General features: G+C 36.4%; 1 protein-coding gene across 1 annotated transcript in view; it reads left to right on the top strand.

Annotated features, from left to right (window-relative positions):
- The window catches only part of FAM241A (family with sequence similarity 241 member A), a 46,421-nt gene extending 25,497 nt beyond the window's left edge, over window positions 1-20,924 (top strand). The window contains exon 2 of the mRNA XM_019417759.2: window positions 15,560-20,924. Within this exon, the coding sequence (XP_019273304.1) occupies window positions 15,560-15,805 (246 nt within the window). The 3' untranslated portion in view covers window positions 15,806-20,924. The remainder of the gene's footprint in view (window positions 1-15,559) is intronic.
- The last annotated feature ends 430 nt before the right edge of the window (window positions 20,925-21,354 follow it).

Here is a 21,354-nt window from a genome sequence, read left to right as displayed (position 1 = left end):
TAGTGTTCCTTGCATATTGATTTCCCTGGCATGCCGTAATTGGGATATTTACTATTATTTGTTTGGTTACATCTTCCCTACTTTCAATATTCATACATCAATGCTCATGGAGAGGAAGTCTCCTCCATTTAAGATGCTATCTTTGTTCTAGTCCCCAAATTTTCTGTCTTATTAAAAAAATTTGGGTTTTGGCTTTATAAATCTCAACTCATACCTTATGGCTAAGCTATAGAAAATCTTTTACATACTGAGTTTTAAAATGGGGATAGTGTTACCTAACTGGTATGGTGCCATAGTTCTGGAATCAGTCCAAAATTTAATCTTGGTTTTTCCATATACTATCTATGTATTATGTATCTCTAGTTGAGTGAGTGGTCTCAAACACATCATAATACACCTACTTCATAGGGTTGTTTTTCATTTTAAATGGAAATACATAGGAAACAAGCATAGCAGATGTTTAATACAATGTTTATTACCTTAAGGCTTAAATGTGAGTGGGGAGGATGCAGAGAACAGAGGTTTGTGACCACAATAGAATTTATTTTAGAGGACAGTTAGAAAGTAGGATGAATTAGTACAGTGGTTACATATTATACCTCGTAAAATCTTGTAATCTAGGTGGAAGTGCCTAAAATATGGCAGGCACTGAAAATATAAAAGTTAAGAGGGAAAAACATGATTTTTGCTGTTCTGCTACTTACACACCATTGAGGAAGATAAACATGAATTAGATTATCACACAAACAAAACACAAAATTCATCTGATGTAAGGATAGCTATGTGGTATGATAAGAACATTTAATAAGGAGATTTTTCTAGCAGAGAGGCCCAAACAGACTTTCTTGAGAGCTGAAGAATAAAATAGGAATTAATAGACGAAAAGAAGAAGATAGAACATACTGGGCAGAGGAAATAACTTTTAAAAGCTTTCAGTCAAGAAAAGCAAGGGAGTATGAGAGACTCAAATTAGGACAGGGAAAGGAAAGTAAAGAAAGTGAAAGAGGGAACAAAGTATAAGATGAGGCTAAGTGAGAAAAGCTAGTAGAATCATGTAGGAAGAATTAGGTAGATTAAGGAGATATTTAGGATTTAGACATAAAAATCAACAGGACATACTGATGAATTGGATGTAGGAAATGAGGAAAGAATTTTTGCAGATCATTCCTAGGTTTCTGGCTTGTAGAAATTAAGGATGGATATCATTCCTGACAGTCTATCTGTTCAATGAATGAAGACCACTTTTGAGGAGGAAAATCATGGGTTTGGCCTTGTATGTGTTGAGTGTTGAAATATATTCAAGGTATTCAAGTGTAAATGTCAAGAAGGTAGTTGAATATATGGCTGTAATGTGCTAAATAATTGACTTATTGGTAGTAAATGTAACTGTAAGATTTGGGTGAGCTTATTTAGGAAATAAAATGTGCAATGAAGAAAGATGAGGGCTTAGGACCAGAGGCTGAGGACGAAGCTGGGTTGAGGATGGTGAACTTACAAAGGAGACTGAGAAGGTATAGCCAGAGAGATTAAAGTAGAACCAGGAGAATGTGATGTCCTAAAATGGAAAAGAAGAGAAAAAAAGGTCATTGTGAAGTCTACTTAGGAGTGGAATAAATGAGAGCTGAAAAATGTCTAATTTATTGGTAAGAGTTTATTGGCAACCTTTTCAAGAGCTGTTTTGGTGGTGTAATGGGGACAGAAGCCAGATTGGAATAGGTTGAGATGTGAATGGATGGAGTAATTCTCCAGGGATCTCTTGTACTAAGAGCTTTTGTTTAGGATTGTTTTTTCAAGGATAGTTGTTGTTAAGTAAATAGACTTGGAAGATAGGGATACTGTCTCCTTCTGGAACAGAAAGCAAATTTGTTTGCTGTCCAGTATAATAAAGATAATATCTCCCTCTGGGACAAAGGTTAGACAGGTTTGCCTATAGCCCAAAATAAAAGATGAGAATTCTCAAAGTTCAGAGTTCCTCAGCTGTGATACAAACCCATTGCCTGCAGCATCTACCTGTGCCCCTCTGTATCACCCTATGGGACTTAGGAGGAAAGGGGAACCAGCATCAACATGAAACTCATGCTGCTTCCTGTGGCCTGAAAAATAAAGTCCTTGTCTCTAACCTAAGAGTCTTATGTCTTCTACCAGCATCCATGAAACTGTGATAGGCTAATGTGTTAACCTGTAGGCAGGATAAAATGTCAGTCTCTTATAGTTCTTGACAACCATGAAAAAATGGGAATAAGCCAAGTGAATTGTTTCAAATAGTTGGGCTATGAAAGAGACAAGGCAGAACTAATAGGGGGTGTGGCATGGAGGGAGTCTTTTATTAAGGGGTTAAGATCTAAGCATATACAAATAGTAATGAGGAGCCCTTGAAAGGGAGAGATTGAATATATATGAGACAAAGGATAATGGAAGAGGGATAATCTAGGCTAGGAAAAGATCCTACACATAGGTAAGAGGAATTAGACATAGAAAAAGGAACACTTCCTCATTTCTTTATGAGTAACAAAAGAGAATGGAGAAAGAGGGACATAAACTGAAGTGACTGTTACATTTAGTATCACAAAGTTAAGGAAGCTCTTTTCTGACTACTTCTCTTTTCCCTGAGAAGTAGGTAGTCAGATAAAATGCTAGAGGAGGGGAATAGAAAAAGAGAGGAGCAGGAGATTTGAAAGAAAGAGGAGGTTTGAAATAGTCTATGGGGAGAGCAGAAAAAAATGAGCTGAGCAGAGAAATGAAGTAGGAGTTCAGGGTATTTTAAGATCTTATTAAGGGCTAATGGTCATAAACTAGTGGTACCAGTATACCCAATAGTATGACTTTCTCTAGCATCCTCAGGTACAGGCAGAGAAAATTGTTAAGCTCCTCTAAAATTAAGATTTTGCCCAATGAGACAATGAAGTTTAAAATGTTATTGAAATTCTGGGCCATAGCACTCAAGCTGAATGAGGATAGAGAAGAAAGGAACAGGCTTAGCTAGTGGATTGAGAGAATTTGTACATCAGTGGACTACAAGCCCAGTGTAGTTGGAAAGAGTCACTGGGAGTAGTTGAATAAACAAGTTGAAAGGGGAAGAAGTTGCAGCAAGAAGATTTAGGAGTTGTATTCATTCATTCACTAGTTCTTTAATCCGTTCAATAAGCCTCAATTCACATAACAGTATGTGCTATCTAAAAATTATTTTCCTCTTGCTTGGTATGCCTCTTGAGATGTGTAAATTTACCTGCCTAGGTATGATTTCCTTGGGTTTACATTATTGAGACTGATCCTTCTTGACAGCTAGGGAAGGCCAACCAAAAGTAGCAAGGAGAAATCAGCATTTTAGTTTTTATACTATGTTCTCTGAATGCAGTAAATAACCATTTATCCACTTGTTCTTATGGCAGTTTTTAAAAACAACACTTGGAAAATTATATCTAAAAATTTCTACTTGGATAACCACCATTAATTGCTGTTTTTAACATTATTAATACATTTGTCATGTTAGTTATTGCTAGTAACAGTAAATCCAAGTTTAATGAGGAAATGCCTGAGTACTATAAAAAAGAATACAAGCTTTAGAAGTAACTATCAATACTTACTGTAAAAAAAATGGATATTAAATGCCATAATGAATGTAAAGTGCTTAACACAATATTTAGCATATAGTACACATTAATTAATAGTGTCTATTATTTTTATCATGGTCATCATCATTATCATCATCATCTATGTTCAAAATTCTTGATTCCAAGTGCAAAAATTTCAACTTCTACTGGATTTTGCAAAATAGGAATTTATTGGCTCATGTAATTAAAAAGACCAAAGGTAGATGCACTAGCTGTATTCAAGTATTGAAACTATATTGACAATATCATTTCCTGGCTTTACTTTATATTGGCTTCATTTATAGAAAGTTTTCCCCTCATGAGAATAAGATGCCCTATATCTTATCAGCTAACCAATAGCGGTGAAAGAAAAAGTGTCTCTTTTTTAATAGTTGCAGCAATGGGGTGCCTGGGTGGCTCAGTTGGTTGGTTATCCTGCTTCAGCTCAGGTCATGATCTCACAGCTCGTGAGTTCGAGCCCCACGTCAGGCTCTGTGCTGACAGCTCAGAGCCTGGAGCCTGCTTCGGATTCTGTGTCTCCCGCTCTCTCTCTCTCTCCCCTCCTCTGCTCATGCGCTCTCTGTGTGTGGGTCAAAAATAAATAAACATTAAAAAAATAGTTGCAGCAAAAGTCTTAGAGTTGTTCCATTGGCCTATCATTGATTACATGTTTATCCCTTAACTAATCATATGTCCAAGGAAATGGAATATTCTGATTGGTCTGCCTAGACCTGGGGAATGGGGACATCTTCAACCAAACACAGGGACTAAGAGTGGATTGGGGATGGTTTTTCCATAGTTAAGTCAAGGTACTGCTACCAGAAAAAAAGATGTAATAAATACCAAACAGGCAAAATAGCAGATTTCCAATCCTGCACATGTAATCCCGTGCAGTAATACAAATGTAATACTTCAAACAGGAAAAGAGTTGAAAGTGAATTTTAAATTGTCACCCACTCAGCAAAAGCCTGTTTATAGAATGTAGCCTGTGTGCTTCTTAAAGTGAATAAACCGAGGTCCTGCCATACTAATATGCACAGATTGTTCCATAGGTAAGGATGTCCATAGAAAACATCCCACCTCAACTTCTATATAATTAAGTTGTCAAAACATTTGAAGAAAAATACAACTGAATTTAATTATCATGAGAAAGATGATCACTAAGCTGTTAATTATCTCCAGCAACATGGTACAATAGAAAGAGAAGTAAACATCACAGAATATAAATCTACCAAAAATATAATAATAATAATAATAATAATAATAATAATTAATGCATATTGAATGATTAGTGTGTGTATTCTAAAAGCTTTTTATCCATTTCTTCATTTTATTACCGATTCTATAAGGTAAGTATTATGTTCCTTTTATACATGGGGAAACTGAGGGTCAGTGATTAAATAATTTGCCTTGAATGTGTGCAAAGCAACATATGAGTCTGTTCTATTTGCTTCCAAAGCCTGTATTATTGTTAGTAGCCTGATGACTTAACCTCATATTCCTTCTTTCTAAAGTAGGGGATTTCGATTTATTTATCTTTAAGGATACTTACCTCTTAAAACTCCCATGATTTGGGGCACCTAGGTGGCTCAATTGGTTGAGTGACTGACTCTTGCTTTCAGCTCAGCTCATGAACTTACAGTTCGTGGGTTCGAGCCCTGTGTGGGGCTCTGCACTGCCAGGGCAGGGCCTGCTTGGAATTCTTTCTCCCTCTCTCTCTGCCCCTCCCCAGCTCATGCTTCCTCTCTCCCTCTCAAAATAAATAAATTAACTTAAAAATATCCTATGATTATGTAAAGGTTCACCTTTAATTTCCCATCATTAATTTTGTGTATCTTTTAAGAAGGTCTTGAAACAATTTTATCACCTCATTATTTTTTTTAAGTTTATTTATTTTTGAGAGAGAGAGCACGCGCGCACTCAAAAAAGCGGGGAGGGATAGAGAGAAGGAGAGACAGAATCCCAAGCAGGCTGCACACTGTCAGCGCAGAGCCTGTTGTGGGGCTCAAAGCCACGAACCGTGAGATCATGACCTGAACCAAGATCAAGAATTGGACACTTAACCAGGTACGCCACTGGGGCGCCCCAACCTTTTTATTTTAATGTAAATCTTAAATCATAAAAAATAATGACTATTTTGGTAAAAAAAAAAAACAAAACACTTCAGTGTGCATGCATATCATAGTACTATTGTACAATCATGAAGGAAACTGCGCTTTTGCCAAATCTTTCATCAGGACCTCACATACAAAGAAAAAATATGCCAAATACACAAAGTGACTAATGTTAGAAGAGAGGGAAAAGCACCGCCTGAATTTCTGCACTGGTGTACCATTTTATGTATGGAGTGTTTTGTTTGGTTGATTTTTGTGTTTTGTTGTTGCTGTTGTTGCCTTATTGCAGTTCTGCCAAGTATATCTCTGCATTCTTGCTTGGACTCTTTTTCCACATTTGTTTTTTTGCTTGTTTTCTTTAGCCAAGACAGCAGAAGAGATGATTTATTGTACATGTGTTACATTCAGCCACAAATGAAAACAGAATTAGTCCCGAAAGTCACAGACAGGTCCAGGGCAAAGAACAAAAACGGACTGTTTTGATATGAGCGAGGCAGGTCTCTCTAAGGTGGCCATTACAATCAAGGGCATGCATGGTCTAGATCCATTGAATCAAGCTCTAGAAAGTAGGCATGTAGTCCAACAATTGGTTCCAAGGTCTCTGGCCTCTAGCTTTCCTTATTTCTGCTCCTGTGACTCCGTGGGACCACAGGATAGTGGTTTACTTGGACCTCTGCCTCATCTTTCTCCTTTTACGCTTCAGCCTGTGCATTCGCTTCTTCCTCCACTTGGCTCTCACAGCATGGAGGTTTCCGAGAAGATCGTGCTAAGGCCGAGAGATTTGTTTCCACATTTGAGTCTGAATTCTAGTCAATACTGAAAAAGCCATGAAAAATCCACTTAGCTGTTGCAAATAGCTTTGTCTTGTTTAAATTTTTATGTAAGATAAAAATAAAAATTTGAGTAGTTTTTTTGCTTGGTAAACTCACTGTAAACTGAGAAAAGATGTAAAGCAAAAAGAGATGCTGGTGTTCCTTTCAGTTTGTTAAATGTACTCATTCTGTGAAAAATGAAAACGTGTTACATGGTTTTTCTTTTTTCAGACTTCAAATATGTAAAATTTCTCTGCCAAATAAGCAGCATTAGACAGATGCTAGCTATCAATAATATAATAATAACTAGAAGGAGTGTAGTATAGGGATTCATGGTGAGGGAATATAGTATAGTTAATAATTAATTATTCTTAATGGAGTAAGAGTGTCTGGATTCATATCACAGCTCCTTCATTCACTAAGAATAAGTCAATGACCAGACATTTAATACCTGTGAAATTTAGTTTCCTTATCTGCAAATGAGGGAAAATAATAACGCCTCCACAGTTTGTAGAAAGATCAAACAAGATAATGCTTGTAAAGCACAGTGCCTGGCACACAGTAGGCACTTAGTGTGAGCTTTTCTATACCATTAATAATACTGCCACTACTACTATTACTCTGAAAATTATAAGCATGTGAGAGGGAATCAAGGACTCAAGAACTCATCTGTTTATATTACTCTCTACTATTAAAATACAATGGTTTGGCTAGCAGCTACTATATCTTGTAATCTAGTCTAGAATTTATTTATAAATATTTGAACAAATTCACAACTGTACTCATGGAGGAATAAAATATTTGATGTTACATGTAAGTTTTGTTTATTTTGTGTGGGTATTTTCTAATATTTTGTTTAAAATATTTCTATGGTTAATTCAACAAATATTTATTATTAATAGGCCAGTCACAATACAATATACTAAATACTATTGTAAAAATTTATAAGACATGGCCTTTCCCTTCCTATCAAAGCTAGTGACAGGAAATGGATATACAAAGAAATAATTTTATAATAAAATATTGTGGTAGGCAGAATAATGCCTCCCCAAAGATGTCCATATCTTAATCCTTAGAATTTGTGAATATGATAACTCACATGGCAAAAGAGATTCTGCAGGTGTGATTAAATTTAAGGACCTTGAGATGGGGAGATTATTCTGGATTGTCCCATTGGGCTCGACCTGATCACATGGGTCCTTAAAAGCAGAGAACCTTTCCCTACTGAGATCAGAGAGAAAAGTTAACTACAGAAGAATGGTCAGAAAAACTGCAACATTGCTAGTTTTGAAGATGCAGGAAGGGGGTCGAAGCCAAGGAATATGGATAGCCTTTAGGAGCTGGTAAAGGTAGGCAACTAGATTCTCTCCTAGAACCTCTAGAAAGAAATGCAGTCCTGCTGAGATTAAACTACAGAAGTATAAGTTGATAAGTTTTTGTTGTTTTAAGCCACTAAGTTTATAGCAATTTCTTTTATATATATATATATATATATATATATATATATATATATATACTTATTTATTATTTATTTATTTATTTCATATATATATTTCTTTTATATTTATTTTTTTATTTTTTATTTATTTTCTGTGAGACAGAGCACAAGCAGGGGAGGGGCAGATAGAGAAGGAGGCACAGAATCTGAAGCAGGGCAGGCTCCAAGCTCCAAGCAAGTGTTCAGCACAGAGCCCGATGTGGGGCTAGAATCCACGAACCATGAGATCATGACCTGAGCTGTCACTTAGCCGACTGAGCCAGCCAGGCGCCCCTACAGTAATTTCTTATAGCAGCAATAGAAAACTAATACAAACACAATAAATTGTTTTTATTTAAGGATTATATGTGAAAAAATAGAAAATAGAATCATTTTCCAAATTTGTGTCAGAAGAGCTAAGGAGATATTTCCAAGAATACCTACAAAAGTCATTGTTCCAAAGTGGATCACATGCGCTTTCCAAAGCCAGCTTATGGTAGAGGGAAGTTTATTACTCTTAGATTTATTATCACTGGAGCTGTAGGTGGGGTATGCCTCACCTGAGGAATACGGGCTGGAATAAGGTTCTAAGAAGAAAGAAGAAAGAGGATGCTTAATAATATTCAAAACAGAAATACTAACCTATTTAAATCTATACTATACTATAGTACTATAGTACTATATAGTACTATAGTACTATACTATACTAACCATTAAAATCTATACATTGCTTTGAAATTAATATAATAAAAATAATTTGGAAAATAAAGATCATCTTTTATTTGTCAAGAAGTGAGAAAGGTAGAAAATCTATCAAGATATTGCTCTAATGCTTGCCAGACACATGATCAATTTTCTCCATTTATTCAACAAATATGTATTGAGCTCCTTCTATGTGCTGCTATTCCCAAGACAGCCCCTGCTGTATACTAATATTAGAGGATATCTATCAATGGCCAGCAAAAAACAGATATTGTCCCTATCTTCATGCACAGTGATAGAGACATTCATCAAATAATCACACACACACATTTACACTGATTCAGAATACATTGAAGGAACATTATATAGTGCTATGAGACTGAGTTGAAGCTTAAGCTGAGACTAAATGAAGAGCAGGCATTAACTGAGCAAAGAAGGGAGGGAAGAGTGTGGTAGGCAGAGAAAACAGCAAGTACAAATACGTGGCAGGCAAAAGCACAGCCTGTTTAGGGGCGCCTAGGTAGCTCAGTTGATGAAGCGTCTGACTTCGGCTCAGGTCATGATCTCATAGTTCATGGGTTCAAGCCCCACATCGGGCTCTGTACTGACAGCTCAGAGCCTGGAGCCTGCTTCAGATTCTGTGTCTCCATCTCTCTCTGCCCCTCCCCTGCTCACACTCTATCTCTCTCTCAAAAAATAAACATTAAAAAAAAAAAAAAAAAAGCATAGCCTGTTCAAGAAGTTAAAGACCCATGTGGCTGAAACAGAGAAAGACAAAAGGAGGCTGATGACAGGACGAGGCCAGAGACCCAGAGAGAAGCCAGACTAAGCAGGGCCTCATAGATCATGTTAAAAAGTCTGGTCTTTATCCTAAAAGCGGGGAGGGGGGGTCGGTGATTGTATTTGCCATTTAAAAGGATCACTTTGGCTGTGGTGTGGTAAATAGCTTATAGGGGAGCTAAAGAATATGTGCAAGAGCAGTTAGGAAACTTGGAATAGTCAAGGCAAGAGATTTTAGTAGATTATTTTGGGATTACAGCAGCAGATGGAATAGCAATATATACAATAAGGAAGTATTTAGAAGGTAAAATAAAAAGGGTATATGTTGATGAGCTTGCTGTAGGGGGGAGGACGAGGGAGGAGTCATGAATGCCTCAGGTTTCTCACAAATCATCCAGACAGTGTAAGTTCTATTGTAAATAAGAATTTGTAAAAATTACTGAATTGAATTTACTTTTGATATCTGTATGAAACAGACCAGAAAAAGCAAAATTCTGTTCCTTGTTGTGGTGGTTTTGTAACCTTACATGTATTTCATTTTATCTACCATATCCACTACTCAAATCATAATATATTTCTTTCTTCATACAATTTTCCTAATTTTAATGTATCGTAGTAATTCTATGTAACTAACCCAACTTACCAGTTTTGTAAGCTTAAAAAAAAATCATTAAATCTGCTTATTGATGGAAAGAAGGGAGAGATCAAACTAATCAATTATAACCATGCAGGTCTTTATCTCAACTACTGAATCTACAGTGGAGTACTGATGGCAACTCCTACTTGACCTCAGGAACCAACTGTTAAATTCTCAGGAACGTTGTAAGCTAGCTGTTAAGGAGCTTGAAAGTGAGCGCAGCAGGAGCACTAGCTACAGAAACTGGAAAACACTACACAACTGGCAAACAATTCAAATTAGAAATCCACCTACCCCAACTCCCACCCCCCCACAAGGCCTTATGAAACATTTACCAGCACACCAATGTTTGTACCTCTTAGAATTGTGGTATTTGAGATGGGTATTCTGGATATAGAAAATACTGTGATGAGATTGACTATAATCTCACTGATTTAAAAATGGTGCAGGAGGGGGGCGCCTGGGTGGCTTAGTCGGTTGAGCATCCGACGTTGGCTCAGGTCATTGAGCCTGGAGCCTGCTTCAGATTCTTTGTCTCCCTCTCTCTCTGCCCCTCCCCGGCTCACACTCACTCTCTCAAAAAATAAATAAACATTTAAAAAAAAAAAAAAAGCATAGCCTATTTGAACTCACAGCTGGTGAGTTCAAGCCCCACGTCGGGCTCTGTGCTGACAGCTCAGCCTGGAACCTGCTTCTGATTCTGTGTCTCCCTCTCTCTCTGCCCCTGACCCACTCACATTCTGTCTCTGTCTCTCTCTCTGTCTCTCTCTCTTTCAAAAATAAATAAGCATTGGGGCACCTGGGTGGCTCAGTCGGTTAAGCGTCCGACTTCAGCTCAGGTCACGATCTCGCGGTCCGTGAGTTCGAGCCCCGCGTCGGGCTCTGGGCTGATGGCTCAGAGCCTGGAGCCTGTTTCAGATTCTGTGTCTCCCTCTCCCTGCCCCTCCCCCGTTCATGCTCTGTCTCTCTCTGTCTCAAAAATAAATAAATGTTAAAAAAAATTTTTTTTAAATAAATAAATAAGCATTTAAAAAATAAAAATAAAAATGCTGGGTGTCTGGGTGGCTAAGTCAGTTAAGCCTCTGACTCTTGATTTCAGCTCAGGATCTTGCAGTCGGTCGGTTGGTCATAAGATCGGGCCTGGGTCGGGCTCCACTGGGTGTCAGCCCACTTAAGATTCTCTCTCTCCCTCTCCTTCTGTCTTTCCCGTGAGACTGTATGTGTACTCTCTCAAAAAAACAAATAAATAAAATATGCTGCCTATTTTCCACATTCTTAAATGTTTTTCCTTTAGGATTGTTTGAAACCCATCTAATTCATTGCTGAATATCTTGGATGTTTCCACAGAACTTCATTTGTGAAGATATGCCACTTTAAGCATTCTTCTAATTTTTATTTTTTTCTCTCCTTTAGATTGCCCAGATTAAGAAGTGCTGCAGTAAAGTGGCAAAATTTTAGTAATTATTGAATCTGGCTCTAGATGTATAGGAGATCAGAGTACTATTTTTCTCTAATTTTGTGTGTGCTTGACGTTTTTCATATTAAAATCAGAAGCAGGCTGCAGCAGCCACATCTCACCCAACCCAGTCCTTACTGGATCTTTCACTTCCTGTCCCAATCCCAACAGGTATTCTCAGGATCTGAGCTGATGTGATCCATTGCTCCCTCCCCATCTGGCCTCTAGGAGTTAACTAATTCCTTATTTTGATTTAAATCTTGCAGCACCTACTTCTTCCCTGAAAAACCCACAAGCAGTCTGTAGAAAAATTTAAAGTAAATCTTCAGAAAGAACCATACCAGATTAGGGTAATTTCTTTGTACTACAACCGCAAAAATACTGAAAAAAAAAGTCTTAAAAATCTTCAGTAACCACAGAAAACCCCAAAGTACAACGAGTTCACAGATTAAAAGAAATTGGAAAAAGTAAAAAAGAAAACAAAAAACTTTAATAGAAAGTGAAAAAGAGGCCAGAAATGCTATCAACAATGCAAGACACTGGAGGAGTAGAGAGAAGTGGGGGACCAGAAAAATTATAAACTAAATCAAGTAGTCTTCAAGTTCTGTCCTAAAGAAAAGAAGGGCTTGATCTCAGGCAAGAGCGAGACTTTTTTTTTCTTTTATAATATAGTATATTATTTATGGAACACAAAACAATATGAGAAGCTGAGAAACATAAAATTCACCTAGTCACAGCACATCAGTGAAGAAAAAACTAATTTCGAAATCAAACACAAAGAATAAAGAAAGTTTAACAAATAAATTATAATTCAAGAGAAAATTACCAGTAACAAAGGGGATTATCCATTGTATGGATTAGAAAACTAAAGCTCCTGAAAGTGATTTGGTCAAGGTCATTCAGTTTAAGTGTTGGAGCCTGGATTTGAACTCCCTGGATGTCTCCACAGTATTTTGTTTTTCCCACTCTTTTTTTTGATAGAAATGAAAGTCCAAAACTGACTTTAGGGGAACCTGGGTGGCTCAGTTGGTTGAGCATCCAACTCTTGATTTCAACTCAGGTCATGGTCTCACGGTTTGTGAGTTCCAGCCTCCCATCGGGCTCTGAGCTGACAGTGCCAAGCCTGCTTAAGATCTTCTTTCTCCTTCTCTCTCCCCATCTCCCCCACTCGTGCTGTCTCTCATAAACATTTTTTTAAAAAGCTGATTTTTAAATTACATATAAATATAATTTAAAAATAACTCTGGCTTAAAATTAAAATATAGACTTAACAATGATGCCCCAATAAGTCTCATTTTTCTACTGCTTCATCAAGGACACTCTGTGTTCTACATAAATTACTGTTATGTAGGGAAAGATCACTTAAAGTCATATCAAGAATCATTTTATCTGCTATTGCAAATAAAAATTAGATTTTTTTCACTCCCTCTCTCCTTAAATATTTATTTATTTATTTATTTATTTATTTATTTATTTATTTATTTAATGTTCTAGAGATAGAGAGTGTGCAGGCGAGAGAGAGAGAGAGAGAGAGAGAGAGAATCTCAAGCAGGAGGCTCCACACTCCATGTGGAGTATGACATAAGGCTCAATCCCACAACCGTGGGATCATGACCTGAGCTAAAATCAAGAATCAGACACCCAACTGACTGAGCCACCCAGGTTTCCCTTAAGTATATACTTTAAATTGTATATATAGACTTGATAATAAGGCATTTTTAATGAAAAAATATTTTTATTTATATATTGACGACTGAAATGATCAAGCTTTGGTTTCTACTAAAGGAATCTAAGTTTGAGTCATATATTTGAAGAGTGCCTCAAAACTTACTCAAATTCACTGGCTTTGTTTGGCAGATGACTTTTGTCTTTTAAGTTTACTTTCCTCTGGCATAGACAGCATACTTAATGGTATTTAATATTTACTTTTTATTGTGTCAACCCCTATACCTAAAGACTTTTTGTTATATAAGTAATTCTCCATCTTGCACCTGCTATGAGCTAGTAGGTATTCAGTAAATAATTATTGATTTGAATCATGACTCCTAAGTGCAACTAGATTCAATAAATTATGATGACACCTATATCTCCTACATGACATAGTTTTTCTTTTGTGACTGTATTAGGGTCTAGTGAGGAGAAATTATATCAGTGATTTTAACAAAGATAATTTCATTTAAATAATTGTTAATCAGGCATTGAAGAAGAGAAAAGGCAAAAGAGAACAGTAAGGCGGTGATTTTCTCTGACGGTGGTCAACAGATCAGCATCATAAGCATCAACTGGAAACTTGTCAGAAATGCAGGTTCTCAGACTCCAAACCCTGGCCCCTGGTGATAGGCCCAACAATCTGTGCTTTCACAAGCCCTCCAGGGGATTATCAAACATGCTAAAATTTAAAAACCATGGAGGTAACAACAGCCAGCACTCCAAAGGCCTGGGCAGTAAAGAAAAGATGTGGAATTACTAAAACTGAGAAGATTGGGGAAAGGCTCAGTGGAGCTAAAACTCAGGCTTTCAAAAACCCATCACTACTTGCCTGGTACTGATGTCTGTACACTCAGAGGAGGGACCCTATCAACCTAAGAATGGGATATCTGAGGAGTAGGCACCCACAGATTTGATATAGTGTCTCAAGAAGGCACATGGAGATTAATTCTACAAGTGTTGGGAAATCCCCAAATTTTGAAATCAGTGGCTGCTACAGAAGAAATTACTACTACCAGAGTGAAAAACTGTTGCTAAAGCAAAACAGCACCAACAAACCCATTAGAAGAAAAAAGAACAAATCCCTTCTTCCTTCTTCAGCTGTGCAATGTCCCATTAGTCCCTCTCTTGGCAGAGACTAACAAGGAGGCAAAAATGTTTGTAGAATTCCAAGGATTGGTTTTAAACTGAGGACGGTAACTCAATAACAGGCATGAAGGCCTTAATTATAGTAAGACTGAGAGGTAATAGAAGTAGTAAACATTTTTTGAAAATATTAAACATTTTTTGGCATGTATATGGAGTACACATAGATATTTTCTTGGGAGTTGGCTTCCAGGTGGACTTTCAGACTTCTTGTACAAATGTATTCCAATTTGAAAACTTTGTCTCTTCTGATGGGATTAATAAGAGGCACTTAGGATGTTCGTAGAATTTGGACAAGAGAGTATGCAAGGCCCTACACTGAGGTCTCCTTAGCTAGGACTAAGAATGAAAGATCACAGCAGTAACGGCTGAGGATTGCTCAATGGTAGCAATAAGACTTGCTCAAGTCAGCTGAGTCTAGGTTCCTTAAAGTCTTAGTGTCAAGGGAATGGACTAAACAGCTTACTTACACAAGACAGAGCAATCTGAGGCCCTGCCTCAAAACAGGAGATTGGTAGAAAGGTTATTTTGAAATCATGGTAAATGATAAAGGCAGTACAAACATGATTCCTCATTTAGGGACCTGTCTTTTATAATCCCAGGAAACTAGAAAATGAAGGGAAATGAATCAGCTCCCTCCTTAATCTTATAAATCAGTGTTCTGGTAGTTGAGGGTCCAATGTTAATTCTACAGAAATCAATAAATTAGTGCTTTCCATATTCTTGAGAGTGGGCACACTCACAGTTGTTTTATATGTCAATGAAAAGGAAGACTCCCAAATATTTGTGAGTGATTATCAGAAGTATGCCCAGTACTTTGGGAGAATGATTATTATTGGGAGTCACTATTCTTAAGGACCTTCATTATTCTTAAGGACCTTCCCATGGGGGAGCCTGGGTGTCTCAGTCAATTGAGCATCTGATTCTTGATTTTGGCTCAGGTCATGGATCCCAGGGTCATGGGATCAAGCCCCACATCAGCATCTGTGCTGAGCATGGAACCTGCTTAAGATTCTCTCTCTTTCTCTGCCCCTCTCCCCCACTCACTTACACTCTATCTCTAAAAAAAAAATTTTTTTAAAGGAACCTCATCTATTTCTCATTTTATGTTTTGTGGTTTTTTGTTTTTGTTTTAAAGGATATTGAAGAATCACAAAACCACACTGGCGAGCCTGTTGGAGATGACTACAAAAAGATGGGAACACTTTTTGGTGAACTGAACAAAAACCTCATCAACATGGGCTTCACAAGGATGTATTTTGGAGAACGAATTGTGGAACCAGTAATAGTTATTTTCTTTTGGGTTATGCTGTGGTTCCTTGGTCTACAGGCCCTTGGACTAGTTGCTGTTCTTTGCCTTGTCATTATTTATGTGCAACAGTAAAATATGGCTAAATAAGCCATTGTTTGACATTTGGTAGCCAGATATGTAATTGGTGAAGTTCTATATTTCACTACATGAAAGCCGAAAAATTTGCCTTGTTTCAAATTATGTGCTGTTTTGTAATTAAATTTGTAAGTGGATGTTGTTTAAAATTAAACTCAACTCTTAATTATAACAGGGTTGAACATACATTTTGTAGCTTATTCAAAAGTCTTGTTTTACTACTGTGTTCTGTGCCCACTTTTAAATACCCCTCCCTATTCCCATGCCAAGTCTTAACACCACCAAAAAGTGGGCAGGAAAAATAACTGGATATGGGATTCAAATAGGGCAATAGAGGTGTTGTAAAGAATTCCAACAAAACATTTTAGAATAAAAAGGATGAAACAAGGATATTTAAAATGTTTTAACGGTAGATTTTCCCCACCCATACCCACCAAATAACCCCATGTTATTTGGGAAATAATTTGGATATCTGTGGTTCCTGCTCAGATCAAATCAATATAAATGGTAATTACTATACACTACCTTAAAATTGTGATAAAAATCAGTAAAGCTAGCACATTTTCTAAAGATTGAAAAGAATATATTTATTATGGCTGGTGAAACTTCCCAAGTTCAATGTAACTTTTTTATAATGTAACACTTGGGCCTGGAATCACTTCAGTATATCATTTGAAGTTTTAGACACTTTTGGTGCTAATTACCTTTTGTGAATTTTTTAACTCTCATAAGACATGTCTATTGCTGGCTGTACCCCGTGGCAATGCTGTATTTTCTTGTATCTAACAAGTTGCATATTTTTTTCCTAGAGAGACATTTTCCATGTATTTTTTTCCAGAAATTTACATTTTGTAGTTCTTTTATAACAATTATTCTAAGATTTAAAAAATCTATTTCCTATTTTGGCATGGATTTTTCCCCCAAAATTGATTTATATTATGGCTGAAATTTTTTACTATGCCTTTAAGAAAACAAAAAAAAATCAGTTCATTTTCTTTGATATTTGTATTGGAAAGGTTCAGTATTACAGTATAAAACCAAATGCTTAAATTTGGAATTTAATAGCCAATTGTAATAATATTCCTCTAAGGCTAAAGCCAAGTCAGTAATTGGCCAGTCATGTTATTAGTGTGTCTTAATTCAGTGCTTTGGGATTTTATATTGAAATAAGCATTTCTTTAAATACACTTTAAAAATAGAAAGTGGCTTAGTGATATTTTGGATTTTGTTAAAGAACCTAAAACCTGTACACTTTTGTCTCAAAGACGTTCTATATACATGAAGGAGGGGTACTAAAGATAATTATCTAAAAACTCAAATTAAGTAAGGGGAAAATGGGACAATGGAATATTTTTGTCTTTGGCAAGGCAGTAACTAAAGAGTGTAAAGTGTTTAATATTCCACGTTGTAAAGTTTTTACCCAATCCTGTTTTTAAAATTTATTCTAGGGGCGCCTGGGTGGCTCAGTCGGTTAAGCGTCCGACTTCGGCTCAGGTCATGATCTCGCGGTCTGTGAGTTCAAGCCCCGCGTCAGGCTCTGTGCTGACAGCTCGGAGCCTGGAGCCTGTTTCAGATTCTGTGTCTCCCTCTCTCTCTGACCCTCCCCCATTCATGCTCTGTCTCTCCCTATCTCAAAAATAAATAAACGCTAAAAATAAATAAATAAATAAAATAAAAATTTATTCTATAAGTTCTCAGCATCTTCCACGTTGAAGCAGAAAACTGATTAAAAAAAAATGTTCAAGTTAGATTTCTAAAATCAGATAATCCTGAACACAAATATCAATCAGAGGGCACTAAAAAAATATTGTGTATTTGTATAAATACAGACCTTTTAAAGTTTGACAAAAAAGGAAGACTTTGTACTATATCATTGTGTTTTTATGGGGTTTGAAATATTTTTATAGTAACCTTTATGAATTTAGCCTAAGTGCAAGTTATTTGAAAAGGTGTCTTCATCTGTGTACAGTAGAATTGTGAGGTTATTAAGAGACATCATGAGATTTTGTCTATCTGAATTAAATATTAAAAAGTGCATTCTTTTCTAATGCTACCAAGAATTTTAATTTTCTTTTGGAATATAAAAAAAGATACAATATGCATAATAATAGCTCTGGTTCCACCAGTGCTAATATTGAAAATATTTTAAAAGTAAGTTTAAATAGTAATTATTTAGTGTACTGCCAATACTATGTATCTATACACTGCTGTTAATAGAGTACATGTTAAATTACATAAACAAATGAGATATTTTGCTACTCTTCCTGCATTTTTGTATTGGTTAGAGCAATATACCATCATATTGTTTGCTTTGTTAGGGAAAAAACAGACTGCTTATTTGATGGAAATAATATATTTTCTTTTATGAAATATAATAGAATGTAGTTAATACTTATACCCTGAAATGAAAAGAAACTGGTCACTTCTTTGGTTCATGGTATAAGGAATTAGATGAAAAATGACTCTCAATCATTTCAATCTCAGATACAAGCCAATTTTAGAAACTGTTACTCCTTATGAATAAAGACACGGAAGTTACAATGCTAAGGTTATTAGATTATTCATGTGTATGTAATTCACACCACAGTTCTCAATTCAAAGGGAAAGGTCAAGATCTACAAATAAACTGACTACACATGAATAGGTCAATTTTCCCTCAAGTAGAAACTCAGTATTTTGTAGAATTCAGTTCCCTCATATCTTAAGCTGTGATCCGCAAGGTAGTTTCCCGTTCCTGGCCACCAGCCAATCACACTTAGTCCAGTAGTGTGCTGGAGCCAGTTTGCACTGACTTGCAAGGGACAGTTGTGTACATCCCCCTAGTTTGCCTTCAGTAACATCAGTCGGTAGCTTGAAATTGTCCGTGAAGGGAGTATTCACGTTTACACTATAAAAACTGGCAAACACAACAAATCAGGGCTCTTTTTTTTTTTCCTGGCAAGCCAGTTATTAAACATATATCAGCATGCCACCTATTAGCCACTCTAGAGGTCACATCCCCGTTTTGACTTCTATGGATATAAAAGGAAGCATGTTGAGGCAAATCCCCATCAACCAATGTAAAACTGTATTTGCGTCTTTTCCATTCGGGAATTATGAATTACGGTTGTCTTCTGACCAGCACATCTCTATGTGTTTTGATCAGAGAAAATCTCTCTGGGCTGTCGCTGAGCTGCACGTAACGTTAAAGGCTATCCAAATGATCAAGAAATAAACAGTTATAGAACTGATGGAAGGAAAATTACAGCATGAGGAAAGATTCATTGCGAAGTAGAAAGTTCAAAATAGTCAAAGCTAGATATTGAGCAGTCCAAGGCTATTTGGTTTGTAGATTATATTTAACAGTTATTTTACAAATGTTTACTGATTTTAGGTCATGTTAAATGTTTTTATTGTCAACCCATGTCTTCACAAGGTAAAAGAAGACAAACAATAGAAGACTTTCATACCTATTAATACTTGTAGTACTAGACTTGGCCAAGGAGAATATAAGGAGAACACAGTCTGTTTTCTCATCACCTTACACATTGCCTTGAACAATGTCACCACTCCCATGGCATCAGTTACCATTTCATACTAACAGCTCTCCATTCCGTATCTCCAGTTCAGAACACTGTACGAATATAAAATCCATACATTCAATTGCTTGCCCAACATTTGTACTTTTTTATCCCTTAGTACCTCTGATTCACTGTATCCAAAAAAACAAAAAAATAAAATAAAATAAAAAGGAACTCAGGATCCTTTTCCCAAACCTTTTTATCTTTCTGTGTTTCCAATCTCAGCGAGTGATAGTTGTCTCAGAAACTGCCCACATATAACCAGTCACCAAGCCCTGTCTATTTTATTTCCTAAAACAACGTCTTTAATCTTTACGCTTCTCCTGATTCCCAGTATCACTAACTTGGTTCATACCCCCTTCATCTCCCTAGATTGCTATCTCAGAATCCTAGGTGGTCTCCCCTGCCTTCGTTTTCCACGCCACAGTCAGAATAATCTTTCTAAACCATAACTCTGATATCTTTGGCCTAAATCTTTTCAATGGCTTCCTGTCGCCATTATGATAAAGTGCTTACTCAATCTGTTTTATAAGGCTCCTCAAGAACTGGTTCTTGTATACTTCATCTCTCTATACTACTACCATCCCTTTCTAAGACTTAGCTTTAGGAATTAGTTTTTCTGTTCCTTGTGAGAGAAGTACTTACTCACTTCCAGAACTCTGTACATGCTTTAGCTTCTTTATTTAATCCCTCCCCACCAAACTGACCAACACATCCACAGCTTTAAGACCTTTAGACACAATGTCCCCCAGGAAAATCTCTCTGACTCTTAAATCCAGTTTTGATATTTCATGTGCTCTCTGAGAACCCTGTGCTTCCCTTATCAGCACTTGTCATGCTATATTATAACTATAGTATAGCTATTATAATAGCTTATTTGTCAGCTTCTTCCTTTAGACAACAGACTTCACAAGGGTAGAGAACATGTCTAACTGGTTCATAAATTGCATTGTCAAACACAATGCCTGGCACATAATACATACTCAAAATATTTAGCAGATTAATAAACCACTTTCATTTATTCGTGTACTTCCTATAATGCGTTAACAAAGATTTAGCATTGGTTGTACTTTAGAGTTCTTTAACTCCAAAAGTATGCTTATTGTGCATAAAGAAAGTGAATTGATGTATATGTTATCATTTACAAAGTTTGTTCACTTTTAATGGAAGAATATAGCTGTTATTTGCATATACAGTATTACTACTATTCACTTGCATATTTTTAGGAAACTGTGTGAATTTTCAGTGTTGTACTTGGTAAAATCACTATTTCTCCAGAAAGGATACTTTCGAATGCATATGGTCACTGATGCTACCTAAATTTCCTATGTTCCAGTATTTTTCAATAGACTTTTATCTACTAAATTTTAATTAAAAAAAAAAACAACACAGAAGTTGTGAGGAGGAATTCTCAAGTATCTAAGCTTGGGTATTTTAGGCTACAGAATAAATTCACTACTAGAATGTTCTAGTCACCCAGATCATAAATGTTAAATAACATGTATATAAAGTGGTTTGTTATTTTTTCCAATAAATAATACTCTTTCACAACCTTACATTCTGAGACTCTCTTCTGACTCCCTCTGTCATGTTCTCTTTACCAGTTAATTGCTGCCACATCAAGTTTGGAAATTGCCAAAGCAACAACATACCTATGAGTGAATCATCTCTTATGCTGCAGCAGAAAGCTAAGGCCTGAAACATGTATGGCTTCCCAGGCAACAGAGTAGTAGGAAAACCTAGATTAAGATCAACTTCAGCATCCAAGCTGTACTTCTCCTTTGTTGCCATGACTATTGTGTAAGTTAGAATTATTGAATGAGCTCTGCAAGGGCCTGCTAAGATCCAGAACTTAGTCATACACATGCTTATTAAATTTGAGTTATCTTTTCAGCAGTTAAAGTTGTATCGTTTAGCCTTTCAGCAACTTAATTAGTTGGAAATTTCCTTGATAGCTTTCCAATCACCACAGAATACAATGAATTT

The sequence above is a fragment of the Panthera pardus genome, unplaced genomic scaffold, assembly GCF_024362965.1.
Source record: "Panthera pardus isolate Hobbes unplaced genomic scaffold, ASM2436296v1 HiC_scaffold_13, whole genome shotgun sequence".
Taxonomy (NCBI): domain Eukaryota; kingdom Metazoa; phylum Chordata; class Mammalia; order Carnivora; family Felidae; genus Panthera; species Panthera pardus.
This window is presented reverse-complemented; position numbering and strand designations above follow the sequence as displayed.